The sequence below is a fragment of the Hemiscyllium ocellatum genome, chromosome 4 (genome assembly GCF_020745735.1).
Source record: "Hemiscyllium ocellatum isolate sHemOce1 chromosome 4, sHemOce1.pat.X.cur, whole genome shotgun sequence".
Lineage (NCBI taxonomy): Eukaryota > Metazoa > Chordata > Chondrichthyes > Orectolobiformes > Hemiscylliidae > Hemiscyllium > Hemiscyllium ocellatum.
The window spans coordinates 7,423,538-7,435,976 of record NC_083404.1 but is presented as its reverse complement, the minus strand read 5'-3'; the positions used below and the strand labels follow the sequence as shown (position 1 = coordinate 7,435,976).

The following is a 12,439-nucleotide window of genomic DNA, read 5'->3' as shown; positions in this document are numbered from 1 at the left end:
GAGAAACTTTTTGTGTATGATAATTTTGCTACAATGGAGAATCAAGGGAGGTGGTAGTGTCATTGACATATTTGTGAAAATTAAGACTGTGCTTTCAGATGATGTAGCCTAAGAGCAACTTGTAGATGGGAAGTAGGAGAATGTCAGGAATAGACACCTGGAGGACATCAGCAGTAATATTGCAAGAGTAGGTGGTGAAGACAGTGCAAGAGATACTCTGGCTTAGGTAGCTAAGAAAAGGAACCAGGTGAGAATGGTACAAGCCAATTTCTGAAGTATGATCCATCACAATTTCCTTCTTCTGAAATGCAGTTGTGTAATTTTGTTTCTTGTAATAGGTTTTAATGTGTCATCATCTGAGTAAGTATCTTGTAGAGGCTTAAGTTAAAAAGAAAGCAAGTTAGGGTTTTTATTTACGATTTGTTTATTCTTGGAATGTCCACATTACTGGCTGGGCCACCATTTATTGCCTTTCCTTACTTGCCCTTGAAAAGTGGTGGTGGGCTGCCGTCTTGAACCACAGCGGTCCATTTAGTGTATATAAATTCACAAAGTCATTAAGGAGAGAGCTTCAGGCAGGGCAATATACTAACAAGTCAGAATGGTGAGTGGCTTAGAAGGGCACTTGTAATCGGGGGTGTCTTGACTACTGTGGATCAAACATATCAATCACATTTTAACAAGAGTGGCTGGCAACTATCATAATTGAAAGAGGATCAGAAACTGAACTTTATACCATGCATATTTGTCAGGAAATTGTAATTTGTAAAATTGGCATTCTTTCTCTGATAAGTAGTTGCATGAAAGCAAGTACTCAGAAAAGAAAGCTTATGAATAAGCTTGACACCAGAGAACTTCCATAACTGCATTGCAGTCAGCTAAGATGATTTTTTTCAAAATTTAATTGTCATTCTGTAATTCAAAGGCATGCAGATGCCAGTGGAACCACTTGATCATGTCAACTACACAGATCTCTGCATCTAGAGGTCTGAACCTGCAAGTTGAAATTAAGTCTCCTAGAGAGTATATCTTAAACAAATATTTTGAAACTAAAGAAACACAGGTCAACGAAGAGATTATTCTACATTGTTAGCACTGCCACCTTATACCAAAAATATTGCTCTTATAAAATAGGAAGATGACACGAAAGTTGGTGAAGTCGGTGGAGTTGTGGACAGCGAAGAAGGATGTGGCAGGTTACAGCGGGATATAGATAAGTTGCAGAGCTGGGCAGAAAGGTGGCAAATGGAGTTCAATGTAGCTAAGTGTGAAGTCATTCACTTTGGTAGGAGTAACAAGAAGATGGATTACTGGGCTAATGCTAGGCTACTTGGTAGTGTGGATGAGCAGAGGGATCTCGGTGTCCACGTACACAGATCTCTGAAAGTTGCCACCCAAATAAATAGTGCTGTGAAGAAAGCATATGGTGTATTGGGCTTTATTGGTAGAGGAATTGAGTTCCGAAGTCCTGAGGTCATGTTGCAGTTGTATAAGACTCTGGTGCGGCCTCATCTGGAGTATTGTGTGCAGTTTTGGTCGCCATACTATAGGAAGGACGTGGAGGCATTGGAACGAGTGCAGCGGAGGTTTACCAGGATGTTGCCTGGCATAGTAGGAAGATCGAATGAGGAAAGGCTGAGGCACTTGGGCTGTTCTCATTGGAGAAAAGAAGGTTTAGGGGAGATCTATGTTCTATGTGCAGAAAATAGGAAAAGTACAAGATGATTAGGGGTTTAGATAGGGTTGACAGTGAGAACCTTTTTCCGCTAATGGAGTCAACTGTTACTAGGAGACACAGCTTTAAATTAAGGGGTGGTAGGTATAGGACAGATGTTAGGGGTAGATTTTTTACTCAGCGGGTTGAGAGTTCATGGAATGCCCTGCCAGTAGCAGTGGTGGACTCTCCCTCTTTATGGTCATTTAAGTGGGCATTGGATAAGCATATGGAGGTTATTGGGCTAGTGTAGGTTAGGTAGGCTTTGGTCGGCGCAACATCGAGGGCCGAAGGGCCTGTACTGCGCTGTATTTTTCTATGTTCTATGTGCAGAAAATAGGAAAAGTAAAAATGAGTTCTTTACCAGTATCTTGCCTTCTGTTGTAACATATTGTAACATATTTGCAAGTTGTTTCTATTTTCTCACTATCTTACAGCTTTGCAAAATGATGTGTATCGCATTGCTCATGAAATAGGGTTTTTTGATTGCGCTTCTCTGAAATTAGGATTCATTCTGACTATTAATCGTCAGTAATGAGCTATTAATAAACTTAACAGTTGCATCACCAGTCTCAGTATGGATGTTAACATTCAAACTGCAATGCAACAGCAATTGGAACGCAGCGTGGCACCAAGCCATGAAAAAAAATTTAAAATGAAAGCAGAACCCAAAGGGTTTCATAGATTTAAAAAAAAATTCTGGAGTGAACTTAAAGCTGTATTGTTATTGCTATTATATGTTACTGAAGCTTGTAATTTATTGTTTGAAATCATCAGAGTCAAAGCCTTGTTATTGTTTTTGACTGTATAATTCCAAGCAGAAAATTTAGTAATTACATGAACCTTTTTTTAACAAGTAAAAGTTTTTATACCTTTCAATACTTACAGATGTAGCCAGTGAGAAACAGCGAAGACTTCTCTATAACCTGGAGATGGAGCAAATGGCAAAAACTGCCAAAGCCCTCATGGAGGCTGTAAGCCATGTGCAGGCACCTTTTACCAGTGCTACACACTTGGATCATGTTAGGCCAATGTTTAAAGTAAGTTATTAGTTGCTTGTAGAAATGTATTGATGAGTATCTTTTAATCTCTTGAATAAACCTTGCCACTTTCTTACCACCACCTATGAGTCTATGGTTTTTAAAAACCATGCACCACCTCCCAACTCACCACCTGTGCAATTTATTTGCCCAGCGTCCTGGTCAGCAGACTTCTTGATAATCCCCTCTCTGTTGAAAGAGGGAAACTATTTGTTAGTCTGTGTATGTAAAAAAAACCCTCAAATAATGGATCCATGTTGCAGAAATAGGATATTGTATAAGGAAGAAATAATGTATTTTTACCACAGATCTGAATCCTGGAATCTTTTCAAGATTGGAATCTTATTAATATTGGGGGATGGAGTGAATTGAATTTTGTTCAGATTGTTATAGGATCTTTTATTGTGAGTGCTATTAATTTATTCCGATCGTTGTGAATTATATCTACTGTGGTGTAATTTTTCACAGCTGTCAGAATGCGAGCAAAGTTTTATGAGAAGGTTTTTGATGTGAATTGGCCTGAAGCAGCTCAGTGAAATAGAAACATATAGCGTATTTTTTGCTTTAGAAGTCACAGAGCATCAAACAGCCAGCGAAAAAGCCTGAAGAGAAAATCTGCATGATTTTAATGACTTGAACATTGCAAGGTGAACGCATCCACTCTAAGGCATCCACTCTACAGGGTGCCCACTTCACTTAAAAATTGTGCTAATCTCTGATAAGTTCAGAACACAATGGAATAAGTGACTTCAAGTGATGGAATACTCTGACCTCGAACACTGAATCAGATTAGTTTCTTATCACTTGTAATCTTCAAACATTTAGTAAATTTGTAATTTGTCTGAAACTTCTATATAAAAAACGTCTATGTTTATAAACTGTTAAGATTTCTTACAATCTGAAAAATAACTTGTATTTTAAAAACATTAGAATATGCAAATCTTCCTGTCAGTTCACGAAGCACTAAGGTGGGCTTCAAAATCTTTCTGAATTTTCTCAGGTATTTTCAGGTACATTATTCTTAAATGAAAAAGCAATGGAGCAGTTATGCATTCCATAGGGGCATGTTACTGCAGATGCTGGAATCTGTACTGAAAGCAATAAAAGCTGAAGATCATAGCGGGTCAGACAGCATCCATGGAGAGAGAGCAAACTAACGTTTTGCGTTCAGATGACTCTGATAAAGAGTCATTTAGACTTGAAATGTTAGCTTGCTCTTTCTCTGTGAATGCTGTCTGACCTGCTGTAATCTCCAGCATTTTTTTTTCAGAATAATTATGCACTTCAGCAAGCAAGTCCCCTTCCCTTCATTTCATATGCTCCATTATGGTCTCTAGCTATCTCGTGTAACATCTGGAAGAAAGATGTTGCGTTGGTATCCCTTGCTCTTAATTCTGCCTTTTCTAAACCAAATTGAATAAATATTCAAAATATTTCACCTCTTCATCTATATTTAGCATATGTATGGCTTCAGAAGCCATTGTGCATTTCATTTTCTGAGTTTGTTTTTGAACCTTGAGTTTATTATTTATCCAGCACATTCGTAAAGGATTTGATGTGTATGAGGTAAACGCATGGAGTTCTGTGCAACCAGAATCAAAGCTGATCTAATGTCAGGGCAAGTTTTGATTGTTTTCCAGTCAAGTTAAGATTCCTGTAATCTTTCTTCATTTGCAGCATTTTGAAGAAGTGAATTATGCCTCTTAATTTTCTCTGCAATTCCTTTTCATGGCATTTTCTGCTGTATTATGATTTACCACTGGAATCTTATTTTAAAATAACTTTTGCTCAGACACTAGTACCATAGGGATTTAGCAATAATTGGTTACAAACTGTTAAATCTCTAACTTATGTGAAATAAGGACTAGAAAGAAGCTGGTTACTTTATTGCAGTATCTTTGCGAGTTTAGTGCCTAGCATCTTAGTGATGGAAACAGTGCAGTAGAGTGTTCTCTGGAGGATATGCTGTATATTTGTTTTCTCATAAAAGCTTTTAAAAATAAAATTTCTGTTTCATAGTTGGCTTGGACACCATTTCTGGCAGCTTTCAGTGTCGGGTTACAAGATTGTGATGATACAGAGGTGGCTTTCCTTTGCCTGGAGGGCATACGATGTGCTATCCGGACTGCGTGTATCTTCAATATTCAGGTAATATCTGCACCCTCATATAAATCAACTTGTTTTGTTCCAATAGCGTTTATTGACATAGGTTGTGTTTGTAAGAGTAGGTTTATCCTGTTTTCTAAATCTCCAGAGGTTGGAATTGAGTTGAACCAGACAGAAATATATGTCACAATGTTAGTGAGGTTTCTCATGTTGAGACATGCAGGTTAGTCTAACATTGCCCCACTTCACATTTTGTATGCCTTTTGTTCTTTGGGCTGAAAATGTGTTGCTGGTCAAAGCACAGCAGGTCAGGCAGCATCCAAGGAACAGGAAATTCGACGTTTCGGGCCAGAGCCCTTCATCAGGCTCTGGCCCGAAACGTCGAATTTCCTGTTCCTTGGATGCTGCCTGACCTGTTGTGCTTTGACCAGCAACACATTTTCAGCTCTGATCTCCAGCATCTGCAGACCTCACTTTTTACTCGAAGATTTTGTTCTTTGGGGCCTGTTTTTCATTTTGGGTTGCTGTTTTTGTTTTAGCATCCAGTACAGCAGTGTCTGGATCACAAACACCCACTCTATTTTCTGGCTGAGAGAAAAGTGCCTTTTTTTAATGTACACTCATGGGATGTGTGTGTGTTGCTGACCGGCCATACTTATTGCCCATCTTTAATTGCCCTGCTCTTCTTTTGGCCTTACTTCCTGCAGTTGGAGCTTCTGAGCCTTGTTTCCTCCCAACCTTGCCTCCTGGCTTGCTTGCTATGGCCTTGCTTCCCTATCCTGCCGTTCCATCAACAGTAACCAACCCCTACACTCCCAGCCCATTTTCTGCACTAGGCACCTCATTCTTAGCTTTAAGCTCCTGGTCTACCAATGGCTCCACTTAAACTGAGCTTCTTGGGACTCCATCTCGTGGCAGAGTTTGGTCAGTAGAGGTAGTTCATGGAAACCTTACAGTGTGGGAGCATTGAGCCCACGCCAGCCCTCCAGACAGCATTCCGCCCATGCACATCCTTATAACCCTGCATTTCCCATGGCTAACTCACTCAGCATGCACATAACTGAACACTATGGGTAATTTAGCATGGCCTATCCACTGTGGGAGGAAACCGGAGCACCTCAAGGAAGCCCACGCTGACACTGAGAATGTGCGAACTCTACACAGACAGTCACCCAGGGTGGGAATTGAACCCAGGTCCCTGGTGCTGTGAGGCGGCAGTGCTAACCGGGGACCTTTCAGGTGTGAGGCAAATGTGATAACCAATCACTACAGAAACCGGTCGTATTGGGACTTCAGCTGCACTGACCAGCCTCTGGAGCCTGATCAAACTACCAGTACTGCAGAATAGTATATTACTTTCTTCTCTTTTACCAGAACCTGAAGTACAGGTGGTACAAGCATAATGTTTTAATTGTTTTCCTCTGCTGAAGAAGTCCCTACGGAACTTAACTATGGTTCATGGAAATTAATCAATCCTTTACTCAAAGCCTTTTCACTCAGAGTCACAATTTTCAGGATCATATCCATGACTATTCATGAGGACACCATGTACTTTTATGTTCAGCCTTTAAAACGTTACCTGTATCAAGTATATTTGTTCTGAGTATGTTATGGTGTGCCCACAGTAGTTGACGGGAGAATTTGTGTACTTGTGTAGAGTATTTTTCTGGATTAGTGTCTCACATTAATTTCTGAAGTTGCTCAAACTGCCTTAAAACATTGTAACCTGGATGTGGTTCTGTGAAGTATAAAGACATATGAATAAATGGTATACATTTTACCTTAATGTTTGGTTTGTGTTAGGATTAGAAGATCTATTGCCGGTTTTCTGAATAGCTTTCTCTAATAGGTTACAGTGTATTCATATTAAATGCCAGTATTTTCAGGGTGAAAAATGTTAAATGTTCTAATTTAAAAACAATTATTGACAATGCTGTGAATCAAAACAGTCAGTTTGGCAATTCATCAAACTCACTGAGTCATGATGTAGATAATACTCGTCTGATTGGAAAGCATCATTCTCTTTCTGTATAGAGAAGCAATCTATGTACTTTTTGTTTTCCGATTCAAAGGAAAAGGTGAACTTCATTAGCTGACTATGAACATTGGTGTCATTGCAGTAAAATGTCATTGTATCTTTTATTGCATTTTAAATGACTTTAATTACAACAATTATGTTAACAGCTTGAAAGAGATGCCTATGTGCAGGCTCTGGCACGGTTTACTTTGTTAACGGCCAGTTCTGGCATTACTGAAATGAAGCAGAAGAACATAGATACAATCAAAACACTCATCACAGTGGCTCACACAGATGGGAACTACCTTGGGACCTCCTGGCATGAGGTATAAATGTCTTAACATTTACTACTGTGTTTCCTTTCTGAGACTGACATAAACTTGTTGACTTCGGTTGAGAATATAAATTGTTGAGATGGAATTTTTAGGTATTAGCTTTGCATCAGTATCCATTTATTGAATTGCTGTGAATTGTTTAATTATGCATTAAGCAAAATGTTTAACTCTTAGAGTATTATTAAAGTTATAAAATGGCAAATGTTGAGATGTTTTCATGTTTCAGACAATTTTAATCATAAAGTCATAGAGATGTACAGCACAGAAACAGACCCTTTAGTCCAACCCGTCCATGCCGACCAGATATCCCAACCCAATCTAGTCCCACCTGTCAGCACCCGACCCATATCCCTCCAAATCCTTCCTATTCGTATACCCATCCAAATGCCTCTTAAATGTTGCAATTGTACCAGCCTCCACCACTTCCTCTGGCAGCACCTTCCATACTCGTACCACCCTCTGTGCCACTTAGGTCTCTTTTATATCTTTCCCCTCTCACCCTAAAAACCTATGCCCTCTAGTTCTGGACTCCCAGACTACAGGGAAAATGCTTTGTCTATTTACCCTCTCCATGCCCCTCATAATTTTGCAAACCTCTATAATGTCACCCCTCAGCCTACGATGCTCCAGGGAAAACAGCCCAGCCTTTCCCTGTAGCTCAAATCCTCCAACCCTGGCAATATCCTTGTAAATCTTTTCTGAACCCTTTCAAGTTCCACAACGTCTTTCTGATAGGAAGGAGACCAGAATTGCACGCAATATTCTAACAGTGGTGTAACCAATGTCCTGTACAACCGCAACATGACCTCCCAACTCCTGTGCTCAATACTCTGACCAATAAAGGAAAGCATACCAAACGCCGCCTTCACTATCCTATCTATTTGTGACTCCACTTTCAAGGAGCTCTGAACCTGCATTCCAAGGTCTCTTTGTTCAGCAACACTCCCTAGGACCTTACCATTAAGTGTATAAGTCCTGCTAAGATTTGCTTTCCCAAAATGCAGCATCTTGCATTTATCTGAACTATACTCCATCTGCCACTTCTCAGCCCATTGGTCCATCTGGTCAAGATCCTGTTGTAATCTGAGGTAACCCTCTTCACTGTCCACTACATCTCCAATTTTGGTGTCATCTGCAAACTTGCTAACTGTACCTCTTCTGCTCGCATCCAAATCATTTATGTAAATGACAAAAAGTAGAGGCCCCAGCACCGATCCTTGTGGCACTGCAATGGTCACAGGCCTCCAGTCTGAAAAACAACCCTCCACCACCACCCTCTGTCCTCTACCTTTGAGCCAGTTCTGTATCCAAATGGCTAGTTCTCCCAGTATTCCATGCGATCTAACCTTGCTAATCAGTCTCCCATGGGGAACCTTGTCAAACGCCTTACTGAAGTCCATATAGATCACATCTACCTTGTTTTGAGAATTAATCTGCTCCTCGGATGCTGCCTGACCTGCTTTGCTTTTCCAGCACCACTCTAATCTAGACTTTTGCAAGACCCAATCTCACCAGCCTTCTGTGATAAAAATTTTATAGATTCTCTATCCTCTAAGAGAAGAAATTCCTCCACATCTCTGTCTTATATAGATGACCCCTCGTTCTGAGATTATGTCCCCTGGTCCTAAACTCTCCCACAATGAGAATAAATCTTTCTGCACTTTGAATCTGGTATGTTTCAAAAAGTTCACCTCTCACTCTTCTAAACTCGTATGAGTACAGGAGAAAGTGAGGACTGCAGATGCTGGAGATCAGAGCTGAAAATGTGTTGCTGGAAAAGCGCAGCAGGTCAGGCAGCATCCAAGGGACAAGAAACGTCGATTCTCCTATTCCTTGGATGCTGCCTGACCTGCTGCGCCTTTCCAGCAACACATTTTCAGCTCATGTGAGTACAGGCCCAATCTGTTTGATTTCTCCTCATGAGATAGTCCTTCCATATCCAGGATCAGCCAAGTAAACCTCCTTTTAGACTCCCTCCAATGTCACTTTATCTCTCCCTAGATAAGACCAAAATTGTTCACAGCATTTCAACTGGAGTGGTCAAGGGGGAACATACACATAGTACAAGAAAGATCAAATAATGCTAAAGGCGGTAGAAATAATCTAGGGAATTATAGACCAGTGAATCTCCTCGGTGGCAGGGAACCTAATGGAGAAAATTCTGAAGGAGAGAATTAATCTGTATATAGAAAGGAAAGGCTAATCGGGGGTAGTCAGCATGGCTTTGTCAGAGGAAGTCATGCTTAACTAATCTGATTGAAGTTTTTGAGGAGGTGACCAAGCGTATAGATAAGGGTAGTGCAGTTGATGTAATTTATATGGCATTCGCAGCATTTAAGAAGTTTCCGCGTGGGAGACTGATAAAGAAGGTAAAAACGTGTGGTATCCAGGGTAATTTGGCCAATTGGATCCAAATTTGGCTTTGTTGTAGGTAACAGAGGATAGTGGAAGAAGGCTATTAATGTGTCTGGTGGCTGGTGTGCAGTGACAAACCATAAGGATCATTGCTGAGCCCGTTAGTGTTCATGCATTGAATTGTAGAGTGTGGAGCAGTGCTACTGCTCTTTGTCAAGTAGAACATATAGCAAGAAGTGGGAGTCGGCATTTCAGCCCCTCACAAGTTCTTCCATTTGAAAAGATCATGGCTGATCTGATTATAACCTCGAATCCATATTCCTGTCTACCTCTGATACCCTTTCACCACCTGCTTTCTAAGAATCTATCCTAACCTCTGCCTTAAATCATGTGAGATTTCATAGAGTTTGGCACCAAATGAAATTTTTATTCAGAGAGCCATTGCTAACACGTTAGGGAAAATGGCCACCTTCTGTGCCTTAAACTTTTAAATTATTGGTAACTGAAGACAGATATTGACAGTTCATGATTGATCTATTGTCTGATGTAATCTTTTCCTATGCTAAAATATTACTTTGACACCTGATAATCCAAGTCATGTTTTACATTTTTTTTCCTTTTAGCTTAGTTTCTATATTACTCAATAGTTGTTCTCAATATGTACATTTCCGTGAAGGGCATTCATTTTACAAGGGTATTTTAGTCACGATTCCTTAAAACAAAGTCTGTCATCTTTAATTTGTCTAATATTAATTCTTAGATCTATGATTTAATAAACACGTCAGTTGTATTATACAGCAGCATAATTCATTTCACTTTAAGGTGAATCATTCAAGTGTGACAGTGTAAACCTTCAGAAATTGTTTCAGAACATTTAAATGTCCTTAATTCAATTTGTTTTCTTTTAGTTCTAATTTTGTAATGTATTCAAAATATTTTGTAACCTTGTCCTTTCTTGTATCTGTAATGTTCATAGATCTTAAAATGCATCAGTCAGCTGGAACTGGCCCAGTTAATAGGGACTGGAGTAAAAGCACGTTATATTTCTGGAACAGTTCGAGGTCGAGAAGGATCAGTTTCTGGATCCAGAGACCAGACAGCTGACGAATTTTTAAGTTTGGGACTGGGTAAGTTGATTTTCTTCAACAAATTATGCTTGGAGTAAATTTCACAATGGCCACGTGCTGTCATTTTTGGCCTTGATGTTTCTTTTAAAATGTTATTGTTGCGTGAAGCCAGCTTTTTCAATGCACAGCACCTTTAATTCAATCACTATATTTAACACTGAGCAGGACATACAGGTTTCTACATGGCCAAGTTCTGTGCAGCTTCTTGGGAATATGGATTATGGTAGGTCCATTCCTATCAAATTCAGCATTCTGAAGCAATGTACGTTATGCAGCCTTTCGCATTTTTAGTGATTGTCCACCACTGGTTCACTCTAACATTTCAAGTTCTCATTTATTTTCGTATGCAGCCCCTTCTGGAGTAAATCCCCAGCCACCAAAATCTTATCCCTGCTGTCTTCATTTTGTCTTGGTCTTTATCATTCAAGTCTTCATTCAGTTTTCCTATAAACAGTAAGATGTGAAAGCCAGCCATTTGACACTTAGATTAGAGTGCTTAAGAGGGTCAAGAAAAATGAATCATGGAATGAGTTGGAAACCTATTTTATCAGTATGATTTCTGAGAAACCAAATATCAGACTTGAAGTTGAAAGTGGAAAAGGAACTGAATTGGAGGAATGGTTCAGTAAATGGCATGGAAAAAAAGCTTGCATTTGTGTAACATTTCTTAAAGCTCCAGGCCATCCTAAAATCAGGTAGAGGTGCTACCAGATGGAGTTTAATTTGGACAAATCTGAGGTGCTACATTTTACTAAGACAAATCAGGGCAGGATGTATACACTTCATGGTATGATGCTGGAGAGTGTTGCCAAACAAGGAGACCTTGGTTCATAGTTCCTTGAAAGTAGAGTTGCAGATAACAGGTTAGTGATGGCGGTATTTGGTACACTTGCCTTTATTGGTCAGTACATTGAGTAAAGGAGTTGAGATGTCATGTTGCAGCTATACAGGACATTGGTTAGGCCCCTTTTGGAATGCAGTGTTCACTTTTGGTCTCTCAACTATAGGAAAGATGTTGTGAAACTTGAAAGGGTTTAGAAAGAATTTACAAGGATGTTACCAGGGCTATGGGCTAGAGGGAGAGGCTGAACAGGCTGATGTTATTTTCTCTGAAGCATCACAGGCTGAGGGGTGACCTTACAGAAGTTTGTAAAATCATGAATTGCATGGATAGAATGAATAGCCAATGTCCTTTCCCCAGAGTATGGGATTCAAAGCTAGAGAGCATAAGTTTAAGGTGAGAGGATAAAACTTAAAGGGACCAAAGGAGCAACATTTTCATGCAGAGTGGTGGGTGTATGAAATCAGCTGCCAGAGGAAGTAGTGGAGGTGGTATAATTCCAACATTTAAAAGCCATCCAGACGTGTACATGGATATGAAAGGTTTAGAGGGATATGGGCCAAATGCTGGCAAATTGAATTGGATTAATTTAGAATATCTGGTCAACATGGATGAATTGGACTGAAGGGTCTTTTTCCATGCTGTACATCTCTGACACTATAACCATTCAGATGCTTTAAATTTTGCAGTAGAAACTATTTAATATGTGTCCAATAATTAGCGAATCTGTAACAGAGAACATAAATCAAAGTTTGGGAGAAGATTTGTAGCTCGGGTTCTAGTTGTTGTGGTTCTGTTCACTGAGCTGGGAGTTTGTGTTGCAGACGTTTTGTCCCCTGTCTAGGTGACATCCTCAGTGCTTGGGAACCTCCTGTGAAGCGCTTCTGTGATCTTTCCTCCAGCA

The 12,439-nt window shown here is 39.9% G+C and overlaps 1 protein-coding gene across 2 annotated transcripts in view; it reads left to right on the top strand.

The window, feature by feature from the left end:
- The window catches only part of arfgef1 (ADP-ribosylation factor guanine nucleotide-exchange factor 1 (brefeldin A-inhibited)), a 192,458-nt gene that overhangs the window by 136,557 nt on the left and 43,462 nt on the right, over positions 1-12,439 (top strand). For both annotated transcript variants that reach the window (XM_060822700.1, XM_060822691.1), the window contains 4 exons: positions 2,603-2,754; positions 4,774-4,902; positions 7,045-7,203; positions 10,544-10,694. In XM_060822700.1, the coding sequence (XP_060678683.1) occupies positions 2,603-2,754; positions 4,774-4,902; positions 7,045-7,203; positions 10,544-10,694 (591 nt within the window). The remainder of the gene's footprint in view (positions 1-2,602; positions 2,755-4,773; positions 4,903-7,044; positions 7,204-10,543; positions 10,695-12,439) is intronic.